The following is a 26,719-nucleotide window of genomic DNA, read 5'->3' as shown; positions in this document are numbered from 1 at the left end:
AGTAGTGTAGGGGGCTCCATGTCTCTCTCTCGCCTGCAGAGAGATCATTGGTCAGCACTGCTGTGCTCCACCGGGAGTGCATGCAGGGTAGTCAGGGATCTGCAAGAGCCTGAGGTGGCGGAATGGAGTTCCAGCTGAAAAAAAGCCCTGGGTGCGAGGGTTACATGAAATGGCTTGGGGGGGGGGGGCGTATTCGGCCTGTGAGCCTTGTGTTTGACACCCGTGTTCTAAAGGATTTAAAAATGTTAACACAATAAGTTGTTTAAGGCCTCTTGCGCACGATACTCCTGTTTGAGCATCTACTTTTTCAGACTTTTTTTGTATGTATTCGTGCATTTTTGTGCAAATGCACGTAAACGTATTCTCGCGTTCTTGTTCTGCATTATATGTAAATGGGGATTTATGCACATCTGTGCACAAACGTGCATATTTGTACGCACGAGGTGTAAATTACTGACCAAAAATGCAGATTTTTCTATTTTGTTTTTACTAAAGAATGCACGGTGCTCGTTTTCGTGCCTGTGTGCATAGGTACATTACAATTAATGGACTGTATTTTAGCTCAGTAAAAAAAAAAGCTGTACTGAGCTTTTTTAAGTTGCAGTGTGCAAGAGGCCTTAAAGAATCTAATATCCAGTCATTTGAATAGCAAAGAAAAAAAACAAGCGCTACAGTCTTAAAAGAAGAGAAACTCTAAATTCTTTAACCATGATGAGTCCCAGGATTGCACGAGAGCATACATTATATTCCTTTACTTGATTATCAGTGTTTTTTCCTTTACCCATCAATAAAGTGGATGTTTATTTGGACTTTAAATTGGTCAATGACTTTTTAAAGACTTTTCTTATAGCTGTTATTATTGATTAAAAGAAGTGATATGGCTCATTCAGTCTAACTTATACACTGTTGTTACACCAGTTTCTAAGTGAACAGGTTATATATTGGATTTACAGCTATTTCCCACAATTTCTTTGAGCTCTGGGGTTTCGTTTTTGTTTTTATCCAATCGTTTGTAGATTAGTTAAAACGTTTGTTACCCCAACACTTCATATTCCTGATATGTGCGTGCTTAAAAACTGCCCACACTAAGCAGGAGAGCACACTGTGGTCAGTTCCCCAGCGCTGCTGGAAACCCAGCCTGTTCTCCTCCAATGATCAGACTTGTCCTGACATACCCTTTCCCCCTCCCCTGCACAGCCATTCACTGGAAATCTCAGCTCAGCGTGCCGCTGAGAACAGAGGGAATGTGATCACTTATAAAAAAGGGGAAAATGGTATTTATGTTTTTTTAAATCTATACAAAAATGTTTTGCCTTTCATTTCTATTTCAAACTGAATGGGTTGTTTTACAAAGTGACAGTTTACAACAGGGATTATCTTTTCACAGGACTGGATACCTGAAGTAAATCTTCACACAATTTTGTGAATTAGCCTTGAAGTCACCTTGATGGTAAAAAATAGTGATAGTAATAGCAGAGGCATATAATGAGGGGCACTCTGGATCTTTTTACTTTTTTTTTCACTTCTGTAATGTTTTCATTCAGCCATTAAACTCATTAGCTATAGCTACTTCATTCAGAAAAGTTTTCCTTCTAGGATACCACTGCTACAGTACATACTCCTATTTTACATTGCTCTTTCTTCAGCTACTTTCCTATATTTGCTGAAGCTTCTTTCTTCTTTAGCCAGTGCAATGTTTTAAAATAAGACATTTCAAGCAAGGGAGAAGTAGAGAGGCTGAAAAATAGCCTAAAATAAATCTGTGATTATACTTAAAGTGATTGTAAAGTCTTGTTCTTTTTAAGTTAAAAATAACAAACATGTCATACTCACCTGCTCTGTGGTTTTGCACAGAGCAGCCCAAATCCTCCTCTTATTGGGTCCCGCTTTGGCTCTCCTGGCCCCTCCTCCTGTTCGGTGCCCCCACAGCAAGCAGCTTGCTATGGGGGCATCCGAGCCGAGTCACAGCTCCCTGTGTCCAATTAGACATGGAGTTGCAGCCTGGCACCACCCCCTTTCTCTCCTGATTGGCTGACTGACTTTGATTGACAGCAGCAGGAGCCAATAGCGCTACACTGCTGTCTCAGCCAACGAGGAGGGAAGTTCTGGGCAGCCGAGACACTCCTACAACATTGCTGGATCTAGATGACACTCAGGTATGTATTAGAGGGGCTGAGGGGGGCTGCTGCACACAGAAGTTTTTTTTTTTTAAGATTGGGGACTCTGGAAGAAGGGGAGGGTCAGAGAAGACAGCCTTTTTACACAATGCACAGGATTAACCCCTTACATTCCACAGTGAGTATAACAAGCATGCTTTACTGTATATACAGATTGATTTTTACTGTTGTGAGTTTAGTAACCCTTATAAATCTTTATACTAAAATGATATGTAGCTACCTCTTAGCTAGGTAGGTGCTAGGTAAAGCATTTATTGCTCCTGCTGCTTATCAGGGGAGCCTGATCTATTAGGTTGCTGTGACATGTTTCCAGGTTTGATTCACTGGGTCTAAGGGAGTGTCCCCACTGCATCCAATGAGGGAGCTTGTTGGACAGTGGAGGAAACCTAGCCAGTGACACTTCATGTTTTATGGCAGTCCCAATGGGAGGGAATTCTGCAATGCATCCTGGGATTGGCCATAAATACTGAGGGGACATGTGACAGGGCGTCTTTGGCGGGAAGCAGAGTCCCAGGAGGAGGTGGACGGCTGCCTCTCCTCCTGCAGTGTGAGAGGAAAGTGGTCTTAGGCAATTGGCCTAGTGAACCAGGTGTGGAGCTGAGCTGCAGAGGATCCAGAGTGCTGACGGTGGAGCTGCTGGCAGAGTCTCTTGGGAAAAACAGTATCCGTGAGTACTGAGGGACCTGCCAAAGGGTCTGCCCAGGAAGGGGGACCACTCCAGTGAAGTCAGGGGATCAAGGAGCTAGCTCACACGGAGAGTATGACAATAAAGGGGGTGCCAAGTACAAAGCCCTGAAGAATAGGAACAAAAGGGGGTGCCAGGAAGGGCCCTGAAGTGTGTTCTGCAGGACAGTACAGCTTATCTAAAGCGGTCCATTTATCACTACTTCATCGCTATTGCCAAGGTGAAGCAGCGGCCTTGCCGCATTCAGCAATATTCAGTCATCCCAGCAGATTGTGGATAGTTATATAAGTTGGAGTATCCCACTCATTCCCTTCTCCTACCCAAGTTCTCAATAAAAACACAAAAACCAAAGCTCCTAGATTGTTTCCTAACTGAGCTAAAACACTTGTGAAAATGCTGAACTGTCATGTTGCTCCTAATGGTAACCCAGGGGAACCCGTAACCAGCAGCTTCCAAGAGAGTAGTGTTACAGATAAAAAATTTCCTTAAAAGTTGTTAGCTGGGGTTATGGTTTAATTTATTAGTCACTTATGTAAAGTCCATCTAAATCTACTAGTCCATTTAATACTACCCTCTCCACAGGTTGACAATGCTGCTGTCCAAGGATTGCTAAGATACTCCTCCACAGATACAGTGGAGGAATGAGGGTAGCCATTTTAAGACAAGACATTGGCTAGATTACTAGGTGAAAATAAAGGAAAAAAGAACAATAATAAAACGAATGCAGCCATCACATTAAAAGATTGGCGAGTTGCAATATAATACGTTTTTGGTTTTAGGTTTGGATGCACTTTAATGACTGTATCATCCAGTTACTATTGTGAAGGAATGTGATGAAAACTTGTGAATTAAGCAAAATGTCTATTTTTCTATGTCTGTTTCTCTGTACTTGTACATATCTTTTTTCTGTCTTCCTTACTCAAAATGGCCGTTACTAGATACCCCCTCCATTGAAATTTAATTTTGTGAGGAAGATGGTGCTTTTGGCACAGTGCCTTCAATAGAAGATAACATTCATAAATTCGAAGGGGACTACCTTATAATGGACATGACTAATCAGAAAGCTGCAAATAATCAGTATTATGCTTATGACGTACTAACATATGACATCGCCTACTAACTATTTAACTCGCTGCACATTAGAAATAAACAGGAAGTATCATTTACCTGAACAACGTGTGTCAGTGTGATCTCCTCGTGCATGCACTACAATTATTTAATTACCTAATTAGACCCAGCAGCGGAAATCTATTTTGAGCCTGATTGAGATTTGCGAATCATTGCACTATCAGCCTGCCTTTTTTTTTAGCAGGTTTAAAAATGAAGGGAGAATCGGACTATAAGCTGTAACTATGAGCAAAAGAGACACAGGCCAAACACAGATTCTGGTTCTGATCCACTATGTGCTTTGGCTTGAGAGAGGTATACTGTCAAGACATAAATGTCACCACGTTGGGTGAATGAAAGAAATGTGATTTGTAAGCAGCAGTTTTCCTTTTACCTTTGTGTACGGTAAAATGATATATAGGACAAAGTAATGCTGATCGTTGCTCCACATTTCCTTTTAAAAACATAAGACCTCATTCATCCAAGTGCTTTGTTATATGGTCTTATAGCAAGCACCACATTCAGCAGTCATTTTTCTCCAGATTATAACATTATAAAGACTGCTTGCTACAGCATAGACATATATCATGCCTCTGATGGGATCCTAATTTTGTAATGATAGATGATGGTTTTCATCCTGACAGCTTCACATCTGTGCATTGTACTAATGTGCTTTTAAACGCACATTTTACCTCATGTTATTCCAAAGCATAATAAGCAATAATGACAGAGCAATGTCTTGCTTTGTCGTGCATTTTGGAAGCCCCCCTTTGCCAATACACCTTGCAAAGACACTCTAAAATGTGTTACAGTGCACCACAAATCACAAATAGAAACCATCTGTGCACTGTGGTGCACTGCATTTAAAGAAAACAGATATACTGTACAGTGCCTTGCAAAAGTATTCGGCCCCCTTGAACTTTGCGACCTTTTGCCACATTTCAGGCTTCAAACATAAAGATATAAAACTGTATTTTTTTGTGAAGAATCAACAATATTGGGACACAATCATAAAGTGGAATGAAATTTATTGGATATTTTAAACTTTTTTAACAAATAAAAAACTGAAAAATTGGGCGTGCAAAATTATTCAGCCCCCCTAAGTTAATACTTTGTGGCGCCACCCTTTGCTGCGATTACAGCTGTAAGTCGCTTGGGGTATGTCTCTATCAGTTTTGCAGATCGAGAGACTGACATTTTTTTCCATTCCTCCTTGCAAAACAGCTCGAGCTCAGTAAGGTTGGATGGAGAGCGTTTGTGAACAGCAGTTTTCAATTCTTTCCACAGATTCTCAATTGGATTCAGGTCTGGACTTTGACTTGGCCATTCTAACACCTGGATATGTTTATTTGTGAACCATTCCATTGTAGATTTTGCTTTATGTTTTGGATCATTGTCTTGTTGGAAGACAAATCTCCGTCCCAGTCTCGGGTCTTTTGCAGACTCCATCAGGTTTTCTTCCAGAATGGTCCTGTATTTGGCTCCATCCATCTTCCCATAAATTTTAACCATCTTCCCTGTCCCTGCTGAAAAAAAGCAGGCCCAAACTATGATGCTGCCACCACCATGTTTGACAGTGGGGATGGTGTGTTCAGGGTGATGAGCTATTTTGATTTAACGCCAAACATAACGTTTTGCATTGTTGCCAAAAAGTTTGATTTTGGTTTCATCTGACCAGAGCACCTTCTTCCACATGTTTGGTGTGTCTCCCAGGTGGCTTGTGGCAAACTTTAAACAACACTTTTTATGGATATCTTTAAGAAATGGCTTTCTTCTTGCCACTCTTCCATAAAGGCCAGATTTGTGCAGTATATGACTGATTGTTGTCCTATGGACAGAGTCTCCCACCTCAGCTGTAGATCTCTGCAGTTCATCCCCGAGTGATCATGGGCCTCTTGGCTGCATCTCTGATCAGTCTTCTCCTTGTATGAACTGAAAGTTTAGAGGGACGGCCAGGTCTTCGTAGATTTGCAGTGGTCTGATACTCCTTCCATTTCAATATTATCGCTTGCACAGTGCTCCTTGGGATGTTTAAAGCTTGGGAAATCTTTTTGTATCCAAATCCAGCTTTAAACTTCTCCACAACAGTATCTCGGACCTGCCGGGTGTGTTCCTTGTTCTTCATGATGCTCTCTGCGCTTTAAACTGACCTCTGAGACTATCACAGTGCAGGTGCATTTATACAGAGACTTGATTACACACAGGTGGATTCTATTTATCATTATTAGTCATTTAGGTCAACATTGGATCATTCAGAGATCCTCACTGAACTTCTGGAGAGAGTTTGCTGCACTGAAAGTAAAGGGACTGAATCATTTTGCACGCCCAATTTTTCAGTTTTTTATTTGTTAACAAAGTTTGAAATATCAAATAAATTTCGTTCCACTTCATGATTGTGTCCCACTTGTTGTTGATTCTTCACAAAAAATTACAGTTTTATATCTTTATGTTTGAAGCCTGAAATGTGGCAAAAGGTTGCAAAGTTCAAGGGGGCCGAATACTTTCACAAGGCACTGTATGTCTGATTTTTGAATCAGGAAAGCTAGCAGCTGGGATGCTTTTAAATAAAAGTACTTTTTTTGTTACATGGGTATACAGGTACAGGCTATATGCTGATGTGTTTCAGCCTATGGAGCCTTAATCAAAGGTGCTTTTATGAAGGCTCCATAGCCCAAACACGTCAGATTATAGCCTGTACCAGTGTACCCATGTAACAAATAAAGTACTTTTATTTAAGAGCATCCCAGTTGCCAGCCTTCCTGATTCAAGAATTTTACCTATGGGACCTGAACACCCTGGCTAGAGCACCAGACTACAGTTCATAGACTTCTACATTAGCAGTAGAGCTGGGGTAACAATTTGTTTTCTCATAAGTCTGGTCTTTGGTGCATTCTAAATTAATATTAGTATAAAAAGAGTTGAGGTACAAAAGTATTGAAGAAGCGCAACTAAAAATAAAAATATTGATATGACAATAATAAACAATGTGCTCAAAGAATAAACAATCCAAATAAAGTCCATATGTGATTAAGTGAGATAAGCAGAGTCCTGTTCATATATAATCAAAGAATTCCATGTATATAGTGAACATTCATCACCCTTGTGAAACCCAGGATGCGATACCACCACTTCAATGTGGAAAAAAATGGAGGCTTTCTAGCTTCGCAGGACCTTCTCAACAGAGCATATAGTCAAACAATCTGACCAGGGTCTATCAGCAGTATTTCTATGGGGTGCCCTCGGAGCCAGATGTATGAGCAGTAGTAATTGTCTCCGTGTTTTATTTTAACCACTTGCTGACTGCTCACAGTAATACTACTACGTCGCTGGACTCCTAGTGATTCCAGGGGCATGCTCCTGCTGTGTTTTGACACAGCGGGAGTCAGGCCGGAGGAGGAAAGGCGGCGGTCGCGGCCTCCCTTCCCTGATCATCTGGGAAATGGTGTGAAGACCCGCCTGCTTATGTAAACAAAGCAGGCAGATCTTCTCAGTGACAGACAGGAAGAGATCACAGGATTCAGCATAGCTGAAAATGCGATCTCTGTCTCTGTCACCGAAACCCCCCCCCCACACACATACACACGTCAGTAAGCATGAGGCATACATTTAACCCCTTGATCACCCCCAAAAGTGTCAAAAATGGCAGTTAGGGGCCCGATCTGTCCACCGCAATGTCGCAGTTACGCTAAAAAATTGCAGATTGCCACCATTACTGGTAAAAAAAAAAACAATAAAAATGACATAAATCTTTCCCGTAGATAGTAAACGCGATAACTTTTGCGCAAACCAATGAAAATACGCTTATTGCTATTTTTTTTTTTTTTTACCAAAAATATGTAGCAGAAAACAAATTGGCCTAAAATGTTAAAAAATTTTGATTTTTAAATTTTTTGGGGGGAATGTCATATAGCAGAATGTGAAAAATATATATATATATATATATTTTTTTTTTTCAAAATTGTCGCTCTTTTTTCATTTATAGCGCAAAAATAAAAAATTGCACAGGTGATCAAATACCACCAAAAGAAACCTCTATTTGTGGGAAAAAAGGACGTAAATTTTGTTTGGGTACAGTGTCGCACAACCGCGCAATTGTCCATTAAAATGACACAGTGCCAAATCGCAAAATAGGGCCTGGTCAGAATGGGGGCAAATCCTTCCGGGGCTGAAGTGGTGAATTAAAAATGAATAGGCTGCCTGAACACAACACAACACACATCAACATACAAAATTGTTTATGGTAATGTGCTAGAAAGGGAAATGGCCTTGTTCCTGTTTTATTGAAAGAACAAAAAAACTGAAGGTTTTGTAAAGATGAAGATAATAAAATTAGTAATATAATTTTTATTGAGTTACATGTTTGATTAATTTATAGAAAGTGTATATATTGTGTGTGTGTGTGTGTGTATATATATATATATATATATATATATATATATATATATATATATATATATATATTTATATTGTATATTAGATGTATATTTTCATGACTCAAAACAATAATTTGTATTGCAAAGCAAATCAGTACTTACTTGCAGATTGTTATTCTCTCTTTGTGCTCCACACATGTATGTCTTTAAATCACATGTTGAAAAACAGTCAAAGAAGTTGCAGTCCTTATCAGATTGACATTTTTGTTCCAGTATGTTACGCATTTTGGGCTCAAAAAAGGCCATATCCATATCGATGGCAACAACCTGCAACCAATAAAATTACATAAAACAGGAGAAGCATAGTTAAATAAATTTATACATTACATATCACCTTCTGTTACCAAGCTCCAGGCATGTTTTCTGCAGAAACATCTGCTGCGTAATATAAAAGGATTATTGTGTTCTAAATGTTCTGCTAAATAGGTGAGATCAATCTTGGCTTTACAAAGGAATAGCTTAAGTGTGCCCATTCATTCAATTGTAGACATGTAAAAGGGAAAGATTCCTACCCTGTGCTTAGTAAGAAAGTGAGTGTATGAGTGTTAATAGTATTTTAATAGTATATTATAATATATATACAGTATCTCACGAAAGTGATTACACCCCTCAAATTTTTGTAAATATGTTATTATATCTCTTCATGTGACAACACGGAAGAAATTACACTTTGCTACAAGTGTAAAGTAGTGAGTGTACAGCTTGTATAACAGTGTAAATTTGCTGTCCCCTCAAAATAACTCAACACACAGCCATTAATGTCTAAACCACTCAAAACAAACGTGAGTACACCCCTAAGTGAAAAGGTCCAAATTGACCCAACGTGTCAATATTTTGTGTGGCCGCCATTTTTTCCAGCACTGCCTTAACCCTCTTGGGCATGGGGTTCACCAGAGCTTCACAGGTTGCCACTGGAGTCCTCTTCCACTCCTCCATGACGACATCACGAAGCAGGTGGATATTAGAGACCTTGCGCTCCTCCACCTCCCATTTGAGGATGCCCTTCAGATGCTCAATAGGGTTTAGTTCTGGAGACATGCTTGGCCTGTCCATCACCTTTACCCTCAGCTTCTTTAGTAAGGCAGTAGTAGTTGGGGGTCGTTATTAGGGATCAACCAATTATTGGCAAGGGCCGATATGCACTTTCCCCGATATATCAGAATCAGCCCTGATGGTTACCGATATCGCCGATATTGTCGTGACGTCATTGCGTATGCTGCACCATGCGCCTCCACGCACTAGGACAGCTTCTGCCTTCTTAGGTCGCCTCCCACAGCCTCGTCTGGAGTTGGGGAGTCTCGGGACAGTGAGTGTACAGTACATTGTACAGTGCACACAGTGTGTTTAACAAAGCCGCCATACATACACCCACCCACAGCTGCCCGGTGCCAGTCAGCCACCCACCACAGGGTGCCAGCCAGCCAGCCACCCATCACAGGGTGCCAGCCAGCCATCCACCAAAGGGTGCCAGCCACCCACCAAAGGTTGCCAGCCAGCCACCCACCACAGGTTGCCAGCCAGCCAGCCACCCACCAAAGGGTGCCAGCCAGCCAGCCATCCACCACAGGGTGCCAGCCAGCCACTCACCAAAGGGTGCCAGCCAGCCAACCACCACAGGGTGCCAGCCAGCCACCCATCACATGGTGCCAGCCAGCCACCCACAACAGGGTGCCAGCCAGCCAGCTACCCACCAAAGGGTGCCAGCCAGCCACTCACCCACCAAAGGGACCCTGCCAGCCAGACAGTTTTTTTAAGCCTATATTCAATTTCAGTAGTGTCTTTCAAATTTCAATGGAGATGGATGCAGATAGAAAAATTAAAAGTGTGGTCTGTGCTATTTCTCATCTCCATCTCTAGGAAAAGCAGCAGCAGTGTGCAACACGTGCACAAACAATGTATGCATGGGATCAATAACTGCAAAAACCAAAAATACGTCAAATCTTTGGGCCCATCTAAGAGTTCATCATGTTGAATGATATCATGCAGCACAGAAAAAACAAAATGAATCACAAGGTGAAACATCACTATCCCAGGCAACAATAACAGATATGTTTCAGAAAAAAAAAACAGGTGGCTAAAATCGGATGGAAGATCCCGACTGCTGGGCAGAGTAATCACAGAGATGATGGTCACTGATAACCATCCATTTACAATGGTGTCTGACTCTGGATTTAAGCGGTTGATGTCCTTCAGTCCACAGCCAAGGTACAGACTGAAGAGTGACAAGTATTATCAAACCGAAATGCTGGAAAAGATTTACCAAAAGGTCGTTGAGAAAGTAAAGGCTATGCTGAAACCAGAGAATGCTGGCAACTCACTCTCATTCACAACTGACTGCTGGTCAGGACAAACAGAATCACTAATGAGTCTTACATGCCAATTCATTGACAGCGGATTGACAAGAAGGCATTTGGTGTTGAATACAAAAGTGATGCAAGGATCCCACACTGGGGAGTACATTAGAGAAAGGTTTCTAGGCATGCTAGAAGATTGGGGAATCGCCAAAGACCAAGTGATGCTTGTGCTTTGAGACAGCTGAGAGAACATGGTTAAAGGAATGAGACTTACTGAAGTGTCAGACCTCAGTTACATGGCACACACCCTCCAACTTGTGGTAAATGATGGCCTGTCAAACCAGAGAGCTTTGCTTGACATAATTAGCATGCTGAAAAGGTGCGCAGGCAATTTCCACTATTTAATCCTTGCCAAGCAGTGACTGAGGTGCATTCAAGAAGACCTTGGCCTACCCAAAAACAACTTGATTAACGCTGTTCCAACACGATGGAACTCAACACTTCACATGCTGCAAAGAATGCTGGAGCAGAAGCGAGCTCTTACCATATATTCAGGTGAATATGGAGGATATTCTGGTCCTACTGCTGATCAGGAGGACATTGAAGCCAATGTCATTGAGACCCTCCTCCCCATAGAAGAAGTCACACTAGAGGTGAATCATTAAGACTCATCTGTGTCATCTGTCATCCCATGTGTGAGAGTGCTAAAGATGCTTCTTTAAGAGAAGGAAGGACCCAATACACGTGGCACTAAAACATGTAGGCAGGCCATGAGGGACAGCCTCGCCAAACGTTTTGAGAAGCATGAAGAGAATGAAAATGTTGTGCTTGCATGTCTTTTGGATCCTCGATATAAGAACCATCCTTTCTCTTCTGATGATGTATTGGCCAAGGCAAAACAATGGCTGCCAGAAGATATTCAACAGGAGGTGCAGGAGGTTCCTGCCGAAAAGAAAAGTCAAGAAGAGCAGGTTTCTAATGTGGAAGAGCAGGATGTTTCAAAAAGAGAAAAATGTCCAAAAAGACAACGGACAGAAGAGAAACTTCATTGTGGTTGAATATATGCCATGTTCAGTGTTTTATTGGGGCCTCATGCGGAGGATTCTTCTGAATCTGCAATAATGAGCCTGGATGATGAACTTCATCTCTATTTGACAGAAGAAGTGGTGATCCTCTTCAGTGGTGGAAAGAAAATGAGGCACACTACAAAAGACTTGCTTCTCATGCTGGAAGATACCTTTCTGCTCCTCCTTCCTCGGTATCAAGTGAGTGTGTTTTTAGGGAAGTGGCAGCAGTTTATGAAAAAAAAAACAGAAACCGTTTTACTGGTGAACATGCTGAAATGTTATGCTTTCTGCACTATAATATTGTTCTACTTAACTGGGAGTATTGAAAGTGTAGTAGTATAGTACTAGTGTCTACTCCACTCCAATCCATTCCACTGTCAAGCTTTTGTCTAACTTTTTTTCTAGCAGTTTTGCACTGACTGCGCTGTGCTGCAGTCAGTGCAAAACTGCTAGAAAAAAAGCTAGACAGTGGATTAGAGTCAGTGGTCTACTGCTGCAGTAGTGTGCCACTCACTGCTGCAATAATTTTAAATCACTACTGCAGTGCAGTCACTGCTGTAGTGCAATAAATAGTGTTGCGCAAGAGTAAAAATCTGCCTAGTTGCTATTTCAACGATATTGGTGACCAATCCAGATTGTACTGTGTATGGTGTGCTATCGAGGACGGACGGAGCGTTGCACCCAGCGTAGGTGAGGCTGTCGGGCAGACCAAGGAGGACGGTCGCAAGCCGAGGCGGCTCCCTATTTATCCGAAAGGCATCCGGGAAAGGTTAAAGCGATTCATACGTGCATACATGCACCTGGAAATGTGAGTGTACAACTTTTCACTTGGCATTTAATAAAATATATATATATAAGCACTATCTGGAGCTATCTCTTTCACATGGTATCGTCCCCTATGGAGTGTTGGAGTTACATGTAGGAGGATACTGCCAGCGATCTTTCGGTATCTCAGTGGAAGGGAGGAGAAGTGCCCCAGAGGAGTTAATATTGTATACGATTAGAGGCATATCTATATCGGTCTTAAGGTGAGCGCCCAATCACGAGGGGGTGCATGGAGTTTGGTGATATATCGGTCAAGCATACCGGTTGGGAACACACCCACATGTCCACAGACTTGGTGGATTGAGCACCTGCAGCTGATTATTCCACAAGCACCTGGCACTTTTTCTTTATATTAAGGACTCACAGATTATAACACTTATAGCACTTTATGGACTATTTATATATATTAGAATCTTTTATATATATATATTGGTTTCAGTTTGCATGAGAGAACATAGCAAATATTGATTGCAAGGATTTTTTAAACACAACGGTATCAGCACACAGCACTTTATATTTGGTAACACTGTATGATTATTGAAGCGGGTTACACATTTATTTATATACTCAGCATTGGAATCACATCAAAACATTGACTTTTCACGAAACAATTTATATCACACAGGTTTAATTTATTTTATTTTACATTTTTGGATAGCACACCATACACACTACAATCTGGATTGGTCACCAATATCGTTAAAATAGCAACTAGGCAGATTTTTACTCTTGCGCAACACTATTTATTGTATTTATAGCACAGAGCACTTTCTGAGGAGTGAGGTGTTTGCGGCAGTTGTAAAATCTAGATTAGGGGGGTAGCTCGCAGGATTCCAATCTGACACTGCAGTAGTGCAGTAGTGATTTAAAATTATTGCAGTAAGTGAGGACTACTGCAGCAGTAGTCCACTGAGTCCCCACTGTCTAGCTTTTTTTTCTAGCAGTTTTGCACTGACTGCAGTTAGTGATTTAAAATCATGGCAGTGAGTGCACTACTGCAGCAGTAGTCCACTGACTCCAATCCACTGTCTAGCTGTTTGTCTAGCTTTTTTTCTAGCAGTTTTGCACTGACTGCACTGCAGTAGTGATTTCAAATTATTGCAGTGAGTGCACTACTGTAGCAGTTTATGCATCACTCACAATCAGATGATGTGAAACTTATGTCACTGCAAGTGCGGTTTTCCTATCAGTTTTCATGCAGTTAAGGTGTGAAGATCGAGTCCTTAATGTTAAAAATGTTAGAAAACAAACATTAACATGTTCAGTAACAGATTTGTGTTGAAAATTGTGTTTATTTTGCAAAAATGTAAATGTTCAAAATATCGGCCCATATCGGCCGATACCGATATGCAATGGCCAAAATATCAGTATCGGTATCGGCAACAAAAAACGATATCAGTCGATCTCTAGTGTTGGAATACTGCCCTGTGGCCCAGCGGTTTAGACATTAATGGCTGTGTGTTGAGTTATTTTGAGGGGACAGCAAATTTACACTGTTATACAAGCTGTACACTCGCTACTTTACATTGTAGCAAAGTGTAATTTCTGCAGTGTTGTCACATGAAAAGATATAATAAAATATTTACAAATATGTGACTGGTATACTCACTTTTGTGAGATACTGTGTATATATATATATATATATATATATATATATATATATATATATATAGTGTGATACTGTTAATATGACTGGTCATAGATGGTCAAGTTTACAGCGTATCATTTGGGGAGGTAAAATCATTAGTGGTCATCCGTACCCACAGACACAAAGGAACATTTGTCAGGTTGGATTTAAAAGCCAGTTGGGATTGTTCATATGTCTGTTGGCTTCCCCCTCCCCAAGCCATCTGCCTGAGCCTGTTTGGGTATACAGTTGATGGATTTACTGACTTACCTTGAGCCAGTTATCACCAGCAAATCTCCCCCTATTTTCTCCATAGGCACAAACCTGAACGTTACACTTGAATGTTAGGGGGAGCTATTAGTGGGGCAAGGACACACACATTTTTCATCATTTTTAACAGTAAGTCTACGTACAGTAACACCTATATTAATCATTTCAAAAACAAAAAAGACTCCTTGACTCCCAAAACTTTTGTCAAATTTGATTGTTAAAGCAGAGTTTGCCCCCCCTTCCAAAAATTGAAAGTCAGCAGCTACACATACTGTAGCTGCTGACTTTGAATATTAGGACACTTACCTGTCCTTGAATCCAGTGATGTCTGCATCCCAGCTGAAGTTTCCATCAGCTATTGGGCGCTGCCGTTGCCATTGCCGGTAAGGATCCCCGGCAGTGAAGCCTTGCGGCTGTGCTCTCTCACTGGCCTGGCAGTAGGGAAAGGAAGAGAAGACCGAACTGGTGACATACCTCACCGTGGCCAGTTCCGACCGAAGTGGGGACAGGGTACCTGTGTAAGTTAAGCGTAAGTTCCACTTTCGGGTGGAACTCCACTTTAAAGCCGAACTCTGAGTTATGTAAAAGTTACCTTTGCAGAGAGGAATCCCTCTGCATTGCAAAAACGAAATACTCACTTTTGTATAGGGAGAACAGAAAAAATATTTTTTACTTACCTTATTGCCCACTCCCACAGGCTTCCTCCCTGTGGCCCTACCCCCAAAGCCACTTTTCTTTGCTGGCCCATCAGCTGCATGCACTCTGACTTTAACGTGTACAATGCAGGACCAGCACCCATGCATTGTAAGTGAGGAGGCTTAGAGCCCACCTACAACTCAGAGGCCGGAGGAGAGAGCTGGCTGCTGGATGAGTAAGGGACAAGATCAGTAAAACAGCTTTTTATGTCTCCCTAGAGACAAAGCTGTTTATTTAAAACTGAGTATTAACCCTTGCAGTGTGGGTAGACCCCCCAATACAAGATTCACTTTTTTTTTTTTTTACCCAGAGTTTTAACTTTAATAGACCTTAAGATATTTACTACTGTTTTTTTAAATCATTTTACCAATATCCTTGGCTACTAGGCACACAAAGAGCAAGTAGAATTTATACCTAAATGCAAATTTCTGACAGCATTAGAAAAGCGCTTGACCAAATACATCACTAAAACAAATCAAAGCTACCCTAAATGATACTAGCTCTTCATATACAAAAGGCTTTTGAGAGCCTCTCCTGGCCCTATATGTTGGCAATATTAAATAAATTTGGCATATAGAGAAAATGTACCTAACGGCCAAATATTTAAAGCTTCCTAGATCCCACCCTACCCCAAATCCATTTTTTATTTAATTGTCCATTTTTGCTCTCTTTGTAAACCCTTAGCACTTTATCCAAACCAGTAACTACCAGTAACATAGCATGTGTGGGCAGATTGAGTTGCTTTAGACAGGCAGCCAAGAGTCAGGCTCAAGAGCCAGACTGAAAAAAGCTAGGAAGCAACAAGGCATAATGCAGTCTACCAACTGATAGTGGAAAGCACAGCTGTTCCTGTACTGTTTTTTTCCTAAACAATAAAGAAGACTATTTATTAGATCAGCAACATCTTAAGATTTCAACCCTTTTTTATTAGTTATTCAAATAATCAAAGATCAGCAAGTTGAATACAGACAAAATCTCTCATATACAAAAACAATAAGGCACATCTGTCATCCGCAAGTATAGTTGAGAACTAATGGCAAAGGTACTCACAGAACATGTATACCGATAGTATTCTAGTAAAATGATCGATCCAGTTTTGACAAACATTTATTCTTCCTATCCTAGGGATATCAAATGAGTTTGAGGAGGATAATAATCCATAATAGCTATATTGATGAAAATAATGCAATACTGAATAGGCACAGTTAGTATCTATTTAAAAAAAGGAAAAGAAAAGGGGTGTAGAAGCCTAAGGGGTCCATTTGGATAATCTGAGAGTATACCCTATGACAAGAAAAGAAAAGAAAAGAAAAGAAAGAGGATTGCCAACCTAGGCAAGGGAATAAAGTAAAAGAAAGTTCAGCTACATCAGGGGTGTCAAACTCAATTTTATAGTGGGGCCGCATCAGCATTATGGTTGCCCTCAAAGGGCCGGTTATATCTGTAAGATTAGATGTCCAGAGCAACCCATGCCCCCTTACATGAGATGTCAAGAGCCCCCCACCATCATAAGTCAAGAGTCACCTACCCTTCCTTACATCACAATGCACCCCCTTACCTTGTGCTACTGCAAGGAAGAAGATGCGGGTGGATCTGGGAAGAAGAAAGTGCAAGGTATGGAGGAGGACCAGAGGAGAGCTGGAGTCAGCAGAATGCAGGGGAGGCAGAGACAAAGTGGTGATGTGGTTGCACAGAGAGGTTCAGGATCTGTAGGAGGAGTTCTGCCCTACTCTCTGCTGCAGACTGCTGAGAAGGGGGGGGGGTGGGCAAAGACGAGCCTTTCTGCAGAGAAGCACAGGATCTGGCAAAGGAGTTCTGTCCTCTCTGCTGTCAACTACTGAGACAAGGTGGGGGCAGAGACAAGGGGGGTGCCGCAGTTTGCAGGAGAGGTGCAAGGGCCACATGAAATGGCCTGGGGGGCCGCATTCGGCCCGCGGGCCTTGTGTTTGACACCTGTGAGCTACATCTTTATTTACTTTTTAAACATTGGATTTCATTTGTGCTTGAACTTCAGCTTAATGGAGGTTCTACATTTGCCTGGAGTTCTTTAAAGTACACCTGGCAAAATCAATACAAAAAAGGAAAATTGTGTAAGAAAAGGTATCTAAAGTTAAAAGAAAATCTCATTTTTTTGTGTAAAAGTCATGCTTAGCCTTCTTGTACCTTCCTACTGGCCCTATAATGTGATGGACTGGGAAGGTGTAAGGGGCGGGGCAAGGTTAGATTTCCCTGTAAAAGTTCAGATTTGCATATTGTATAGCATAAGCAACCTTTCTGAATATACTTAAAGTGCAATCGAAGTCATGAAAACAGCTTGAAAGACTTTACTTACAAATGAAAAATTTCTTACCTCCACTTTACTGTCACAGCAGTTGTGTGGAGTGTTTAAAAAGTAATGTACAGTCCAATAAGCACCAGGGGTAGATCTAGTGCAGTCAGCAAATCAGCACCCGGAAACATATCTGGCTTGACACACCCCTCCTGTTCTGTCCAATACAAATCTGTAAAAAGGACACTTGTGCTGGGGGCGTGGCTGTTACACCACCGCAAAGCACTGGAGTAGGAGAACAGGAGGCAGAATTTTCACTGAGATAAAAGGGTTTTTTTCAAACATTGCCAAGAAACAATTTGTTGCAAATCATAACATGGGGGGTACAGAACTATATAGAGATTCAAAAAGTGTAAGACTTTATTAGGCTTTAAGTTTATTTTTAATTAATTTATTTATTTTATATGCTACTGTCACTAAAGGAAACCCTTGCTTAACCACTTAAGCCCCGGAAGATTTTACCCCCTTCCTGACCAGGCCCTATTTTGCCATTCGGCACTGCTCGATTTTAACGGACAATTGCGCAGTCGTGCGACACTGTACCCAAATGAAATTGATGTCCTTTTTTTCCCCACAAACAGAGCTTTCTTTTGGTGGTATTTGATCACCTGTGTGACTTTTTGATCATGCGCTATAAACAAAAAAAGAGCGTAAATTTTGCAAAATTAACAATATTTTTCACATTTTTTTATATGAAATTCCCCCCAAAAAAATGTAAAAATCAAAATTTTTTAACATTTTCGGCCAATATGTTTTATGCTACATATGTTTGGTAAAAAAAATCGCAAAAAAGCGTATTTTGATCGGTTTGCGCAAAAGTTATCGCGTTTACTAACAAAGGGAAAGATTTTTGTCATTTTTGTTGTTTTTTTTAATGCGTAATGGCGGCGATCTGCGATTTTTTTTGCGGTACTGCGACATTGCGGCGGACAGATCGGACCATTGACTGACATTTTTGACACTTTTGGGGTTACCAGTGACATTTCTACAGTAATCAGTGCTATACATATGCACTGTTACTGTAAAATTACACTGGCAGTGAAGGGGTTAACTTTTTTTTTTAGAGGGAGGGGTTATGTGTGTCCCTAGGGGCGTGATTCTAACTGTGATTGGCTGTGGCTTGAGGTGTGCTCTGCCTGTGAGGGGCTGACTGCCGACGTAAATAGTCGTGCGGCAGTCGGCAAGTGGTTAAGTATTTTTAGTAATACTCACAAAAATACTCATGCTTATATTTTCCAAGCTTTTGTCAAGTTCCCTTTAAACTGGTTTAAATATGGAGGGAGATCCATACTAGTAATGGTCTGTGAGTAATTGAGAAATATAAACTGGGCTGGGTTGCACTGTTCAAGATGAGCAGCTGAAATTCCACAGTGTTGACACCATGTGAAGTCAACAGATTTTCCTTATGATGTAAGTCAAACTGGCTTCAGCTCCAGTTATCAAGTACACAGCGATTCCAACAATTTAGTTATACGTTGGAGAAGTGTGAAGAATCATTCACATACTGATATTCAGGACAGCGAATGCATGTAATCTGCACACTGAACTTTATTCCTCTTTTCACAGCTGCAAGATAAAATTGCATAGCGATTAATGTGCCTGTTGCTGAGGTAAGCACACACAATAAAAACTCAATATGTGGAGAAATAAGTAATGTCCAGCATAGTTCACCGTATATAACCCTTCTGCATAAAAATGTACATTTCATATAGTGCTAGTCAGAAATTTGTGAGCGTTCAGGTCACTTGGTTTTGCTTGACATGATCTGTATAAAGGAAGCCTGTACAGAGAGAAATATAGAGTTGTCATTGCTGACCTCCTTATAGACAAGCTAGTTCCCTGGTTGGCATCAATACTTTCTTTTTCAATTACCTAAAACAAGAATGCAGCTAGTGAACGTAAGAAGAAAGACAGACATCCTTATCCACTTACTTGCTTCAGACTATTGACTCAGAAAATGTTAAACCCCCATTACCAGAGGGGTGCATTCCCAAAAACACTCACCAACTTCTATACAACACACTACAACCCTTCTGTAATTTCCACTTCAAAGACACCTTACCAACTTCCTAAAGGTACTATTTAGTCAAATTTGAAAATAAAACACTGAAATTAATGCAGAGGACAGCCTACATGATTCAGTTTCATCTAGCCTTTGCGTCAGGCCATCCAAATACAAACAGCCATTTGTTGTAGGTATTCTGGTATTGGGGACACCATTTTTAAAAGTATAGTGGCTTACTCCTACATCTGTCCACATGGTCTTCTGTGTGCCTGGAGGATCTGGAGACTGCATTAATGACATCAGTTCTCATTTGACACCCTTTGGCTTCCTTCTTACCAACCTCCTTCCCAACCTCCTATTGCCTAATGTGTCAAAATACCCTTGTCCCTTATTCCTGACCTTTCACCACAGCCCTAGCCAATGGTGTATTTTGGTTTTGTGCTGCCCTAGGCATGACTAAAATTGGGCGCCCCCCCCCTCCAAAGTAATGGATGCCCCATTCCTTCCTTAAGGGATGTGACTCCCTCCAAAATTGAAGTCAAGTCCCAGCGTGAACCCCTGAGATCTCACGAGAGAGGGGGGGTTGTGAGAGAGAGATAGAGAGAGGGGGTGGGAGAGAGAGAGGGGGGTGGGTGAGGGAGAGAGAGAGAAAGGGAATGAGGGAGGGAGAGAGAGAGGGGGGGTGAGGGAGGGAGTGAGAGAGGGGGGATGAGAGAGAGAGAGGGGGTGAGAGAGAGTGGGGGGATGAGAGAGAGAGGGGGATGAGAGAGAGAGGGGCGGGTGAGAGAGAGAGAGGGGGGGATGAGAGAGAGAGGGGGGTGAGAGAAGGGGGGTGAGTGAGAGTGAGAGGGGGGGATGAGTGAGAGAAAGAGGGGGGGTGAGAGTGAGAGAGAGAAGGGTGAGAGAGAGAGAGGGATGAGAGAGAGAGAGGGTGAGAGAGGCAGCTCTAGCAACCAGTGGCCAATAGAGTCTCAGGTGGAGGGGGGTGGCTTTTTCCTGCCCCCTGCAAAGTGCCGCCCTAGGCCTGGGCCTTGTTGGCCTAGGCCAAAATACAGCACTGGCCCTAGCTGTTCTCTGTTCTGCTTCTGTCCCCTTTTCCTGTCATTCAGTTAGCAGGAACACACTATCTAACAATGAAAGCCTGTGAAAAGGCAATCACTATTTGTATTGGCATAGCACTGAATGTATTTGTTGCCTGGGGTTTATTTTTTAAAGTGGAAAACAATCGTACCTAGAAAATGTAGGCATCAACAGACACATGAATACATCTGCAGAAGCCACTAAGCTCCACCAGTAAGGCCAAGTTGGAGCTTGCCATTTCCACCTGCTTACCCATATATTCTGATTGGCCTATCAGTATGAAGGTATGTCTCAATAAAAGTTGGAAAGTGCAGCAGGAGGTGGGCAAGTCCTAACTACCAAGAAGTGCTAGAGTTTTGCCCATCAGAACAGCCCAGGGTTTGGCTGTAGCAGACAGCATTTTTTTTGGGGGAGGGGGCAGGCACAGAGTTGCTTTTTGCCTACTAATATTTCTGTCTTTATTGCTATTTTTTAGCATGCTCTATTATTATCAAAAGACACGCCAACCTTTGCACTGTGGATAAAGAGTGGATAGGACAAAATACCAGCTTGTATCTGGTCCTACTTTTACATTGTGCCAACCACTGTGCTTCAATTGAACCAAGACAATGGGCCATAAATAGTAAAAATGTAAGAATCGATTTTTTATTCAAAAACCATACTTTAAATAACATAAACAACAAAAGTAGCCTGTGTGCCCTTATGGGTTGGAGTAAGGTTCTAACAAAAGTTGAATGCCTTGTTATGATTGTGAAATGTCAGCATGAAATCCATTCCACACTTGCGGAGGTGGAGGATCTGCTGTTTGACAGGAGCAGCCAACAGTGTGCACTTCAGCAGCCGTATTTCCTAATGGCATTGTGCTTATCTATGATCTATAATAAAATCTGACTGTTTGTGCTCCAGAGCAAGAGGAAGAAGCTGCTAGCTAATTCTATACAGCATTAAACATTGGCTGAAAGTGGAATAAAAGCCTAACTATATATAGTCTTAAAGCCTAAATTCCACATTTAATGTCCCTTTCCATAGTTTCTTTGGGCCAAGCTGGCCCAAAAAAACTATTTAATGCCCTAACAGGTTTGCTTGCTGTGTGTACTGTACTACCTGTCTGTAGCCTCGGCTACACATTTCCCGTCTCACTCCGGAAACAAAATGAGGGTCAGTCTGAGCGCTGCTCAGCAGTTCATGGGAAGATTTTTATTAAATCTGTTAGTGCGGTAAATAGTTTGTTTGGACCAGTTTGCCCCAAACAAACTATTTCAAGGGACAATAAATGTAGAGTTTGCCTTTTAAAATGTTCCCTCCCCCCTTCTCCTTACTGTCTTGTCTAAACGGTTTAACATGATTTGTATACTTACCTTTTATTCCACTCTGGTCCAGTTACACGATCCTGCAGCTCTGTGTAAGGAATCGCTCAACGACGGTTGTAAATTCTGAAAGCATAGGCGTTAGCTGGAAGTTCCCAGGGCCCAATTGTTGTAGGTGCTCCCTCCTCTCCCACCATTCACTAACAGAGGAGAGCTGGAGCTGCAGAAAATATGACAGGACACGAGCGCACTAAAAATTGATAAGTATACAGATGGTTTTTATACAGGTTAGGCAGGAATACGAAGGGGGGGGGGGGGGGGACATTTTAAGATTATATATCCTTTTCTTCCACTTTTAAAAGTTTAACTCCACTTTTGCTGAGAAAAATATCAATCCCCTCTGGGGGGATTAATGTATATCGCAAGTAAAGTAACAAACTTTGTAGCCCCAGGTTTTCGTTGTGTTTTACTGAAGATTGTTTCACCGCGTCCTTTCCAGTCTCAATGGGAGGGCCATTGCTCATTTTAGTGAAGAAAAAAGTTGTGATAGCGCTGCCCAGTAGCGAACAATCAATAAATCATTCAATCAATTAAAAAAAACAAAAAATTCTTGTTGATTTCTATAAATATGGGGTATGAATAAACTCCTGTGTTATAAAATATACATTAATACATTGAAAAATACATAAACACACATAAGGTAAATTAATAACAGTCCACACATAAAGTGTTCTAGCGCATCTTCATATTTCAATACGTGCTCCACCATATAACAAGAGTGCTCCATCACCAGGTGAAACACTCGCTCACCTCAGGATAAGACCCTCAAAAGGCCCAACACAGCATAATGATAATCAATCTTGTATACCAGATAGTGGGTCCTCTGCTCACTTCCTCCTCTGATGATAGAACTTCCCCAGCTGGGATGACTCCACAGAATGAAGGAAACATCCTCCAATAGTGCAGTATCATGGTTAAAATGCATAAGATAATACCAGCCAAGCTTAAGGAAATGCACTCACATTTATTTAGTTAAAACACGCAATATGATATAACAGAGTAACAGTTTCTCTCAGCATCCAGATCAAGTAATGATACATGCCGCCTGGCTCCCCCTTTAGGCATTACACCACTTTCCCTCATGGCTTTTTCAGAAGATGGCCAGCTTGCTCATTCTTTTCTTTATGGACCTTACTTTGTGCACTGGTGCGCAGTCATGTTGGAACAGGAAGGGGCCATCCCCAAACTGTTCCCACAAAGTTGGGAGCATGAAATTGTCCAAAATGTCTCGGCATGCTGAAGTCTTAAGAGTTTCATTCACTGGAACTTAGTGGCCAAGCCCAACCCCTGAAACACAACCCCACATCACCCCCCTCCAACAAATAATTTGGACCAGTGCACAAAGCAAGGTTCATAAAAACATGGATGAGTGAGATTGTGGTGGAGGTACTTGACTAGGGTTGCCACCTCATCCCATTAAAACTGAACACATATTCATCACACAGCTTCTGTGGCTGATTAAGGTGATAATTAAACTCACTTAGTGCCTTATCTGCATTAAATTTGCCTCAGAACCTGTGTAGTTAATATGTGTTTGGGTTTAAAGGGATGAGGTGGCAACCCTATAATTGACTGGCCTGCACAAAGTCCTGACCTCAACCTGATAGAACACCTTTGGGATGATTTAGAGTGGAGACGACAAGCCAGGCCTTCTTGTCCAACATCAGTGCCTGGCCTGCACTTCTGGAAAAATGGTCAGACTTTCCAATAGATACACTCCTAAACCTTGTGGACAGCCTTCCCAGAAGAGTTGAAGCTGTTATAGCTGCAGAGGGTGGGCCAACTCCATGTTTAACACTACGGACTAAGACTGGGATGCCATTAAAGTTAATGTGCGTGTAAAAGCAGGTGTCCCAATACTTTTGACAATATAGTGTATATACAAGGGGGTGTATCATTTTTAAGCCTGGGCTTTATAAATATATACACACATCTGTTGCATGGGGCCCTGCTATGTTATTAGTTTACATTTTAATGTTATTTAACCACTTTACCACTGGAGGATTTTGCTGTCTTCCGTCCAGGCCACTTTTTGCGATTTGGCGCTGTGCAAATTTAACTGACAATTGCGCGGTCGTGCAACGCCGTACCCAAACGAAATTTACGTCCTTTTTTTCCCACAAACAGAGCTTTCTTTTGGTGGTATTTGATCACCTGTGCGATTTTTACTTTTTGCGCTATAAACAAAAAAAGAGCGTTTATTTTGAAAAAATAGCAATATTTTTCACATTTTTTTATATGAAATTCCCCCCCAAAAAAATGTAAAAATCAAATTTTTTTTAAATTTTTGGCCAATTTGTTTTATGCTACCTATGTTTAGTAAAAAAAATCACAATAGGCGTATTTTGATTGGTTTGCGCAAAAGTTATTGCGTTTACTAACTAAGGGAAAAGTTTTCTGTCATTTTTGGTGGTTTTTTTTTAACGCGTAATTGCGGTGATCTGCGATTTTTTTTGCGGGACTGCGACATTGCGGTGGACAGATCGGACCCTTGACTGACATTTTTGACACTTTTGGGGGTACCAGTGACATTTTTACAGTAATCAGTGCTATATATATGCACTGTTACTGTAAAAATTACACTGGCAGGGAAGGGGTTAATTTTATTGGAGAGGGAGGGGTTAATGTATGCCTGGTGCTTACTGACGTGTGGGGGGGGGGGGGGGTGACTGTGTGACAGAAGGACAGATCGGATGTCCAGCTATGCTGAACACTCCGATCTGTCAGTCCCTGTCACTATGGAGATCCACACAGCGGGCGGATCTCCAGACTCGATCCCCGACGATCGGGGCAGAGCAGCGGCAATCGCCGCTGCTCCTCCCCTGGCCCGACTCCCGCTGTGAATGAACACAGCGGGAGCGAGCCTCCGTCGGTGCGCGAGCGCCGCCCACAAGGGGCAGAGTCCAGCGACGTAGGTCTACGTCGCTGGACGGGATCGCGGCACTTTGCCGCAGTAGCCTCCATGTGAGCGGGGCTAAAGTGGTTAAAGTATAATTAAAGGCAAAACTTTTTTTTTAGTTTTGGATAGAGTGGAGATGGATTAGAACATGTTTATTGCTGTCTGTGCCCCCATTAGGGAGATTCCCCCTCTCTATTTGTCCTGTTTACCATTATCATTGAAAGTGAAAGTAACAGAAAATCCCAAATGTTGGGTTGTCCTTAAAGAAGTAAGTAATAGGGGAGAAATCTGCCCATGGTAACACTAGTTCTGGTGACCTAGGGGTCCCCAAGGAATTCCATAAATTTGCAGGGAAATCCTCTCACTTCCTGTTTGGCTATGGGACAGGAAGTGAAGAGAAATCTCCACAATGGGACACAGATGGCGAAAAAAAAATCTGACTGGGGTTATAACACTCTATCTTACTCTATCCAAAATAAAAAGAAAAGTTTTGCCTATAGTTCTCTTTTAAGACTTTAGAATAAAATATTAAAGATTGTAATTTGATTTGGGTGAGGCATAGTAGTTGATACAAGTCCTGAACCAATTCTGGCTCTTTGCTTTATTTTTACTCTAATATTACTTGCTGTATATAAAAAGTATATACACAACTCATTGATAACATATGTTGTCTTATGATGTCCTTGTGTATGTATACACGATTGATTACACATGCTGCTCACTACTGCTCTCTGTTAACATTTGCTGTCATGTAAGGATACTATTACAAGTTGTTACTTGTTACTGATATATACACTACTCATTGATAACATATGTTGTCTGAGAATGTTAGTGAGGTCAGGAAAATACTGCTAAACTAAAAAGGAAGAAACTATACACATGTGCATAGATGGCTGTATATAAGCATCATTCTACCCTATGCATACCTGAAAATTGACATGCTTATCTACAAGCTCCACCCCTTGTACTTTCAATTAGTAAAGACTATAGTTAGAATATGCGACCTTAGCAATAGCAAACAAGAGAAAGGTAGAGAAGGCTTAATATTTCCCAAATTAATCTTCTGATCCTCTAAACATCACATGCATTTATTTCCCGTATAGTCCCCTTGCTGAATTTAGCCCCAGATATCTTGAAATTTACTAAATAAACCATCCATTCCCAACTAGGTGTACAGGATACTGGGAATGTGTCCTGAAGGGCAGGTATATTTCCCCAATTTTTGAGTTGTGGTCCCCTATAGGGGTCAGTTTGGAGACATGGTTGAGTACTCAGGGGTTCTCACCCATGCGGGGTGAGGAGTTTCAGGGAAATCCTAACTGATTGTCAGTACTCTATGAATTGATAAGTTATGATGGACCTGGAACTTCGGAGGTTTGAAGGATGGAGGGAAGAACCTCCAAACCCCAATTACAAGAACTCTTGTCCTGAAGGTGTTAAGCCACAGCAAAGGGAGTCTTGAAAGGCAGCAGCAAGGAATCAGTACCTGTGTCAATGAGGCAGAGTGGAGTGGTTCACAGGTTGTGAGCAAAGAGAAGCTTCTGGCATTTGAGATGCTGGTTGCTGAACCTCTGCAGCCTATCCGGCACCCTTTTATGCAGAGGAACCCTAACTCAGTGTGGGACTGAGAGATTAGCAGTGAGCCCGTGGTGGGGCTTCCTTATTTGTACCAGAACTACACACTGTTTTACTTTATGTTCGGCTGAAAAAAGCTCTTTGAGTTTACTCGGTTTGGAGATACCAATAAAAGGACTGCTTGCTTTATTAACTTGGCTTGCTGATGTTCCTGGGCTACCTGATATCATATGGGCTTTTCTAGAACCCTAGGGTTCCTTTACCAGGTTGCTAGTGGCTCCCT

The 26,719-nt window shown here is 41.6% G+C and overlaps 1 protein-coding gene across 1 annotated transcript in view; it reads right to left on the bottom strand.

Annotated features, from left to right (window-relative positions):
* DIPK1C (divergent protein kinase domain 1C) overlaps nt 1–26,719 on the bottom strand; it is a gene marked incomplete at its 5' end in the record, with an annotated part of 147,240 nt that overhangs the window by 19,867 nt on the left and 100,654 nt on the right. Inside the window, one exon of the mRNA XM_082259662.1 lies at nt 8,505–8,669. Within this exon, the coding sequence (XP_082115788.1) occupies nt 8,505–8,669 (165 nt within the window). The remainder of the gene's footprint in view (nt 1–8,504; nt 8,670–26,719) is intronic.

The sequence above is a fragment of the Pelophylax lessonae genome (assembly GCF_965119305.1).
Source record: "Pelophylax lessonae genome assembly, chromosome: 5".
Classification (NCBI taxonomy): Eukaryota; Metazoa; Chordata; class Amphibia; order Anura; family Ranidae; genus Pelophylax; species Pelophylax lessonae.
Note: the sequence above shows the minus strand (reverse complement) of the source record. Positions and strands in the feature narration are given on the sequence as shown.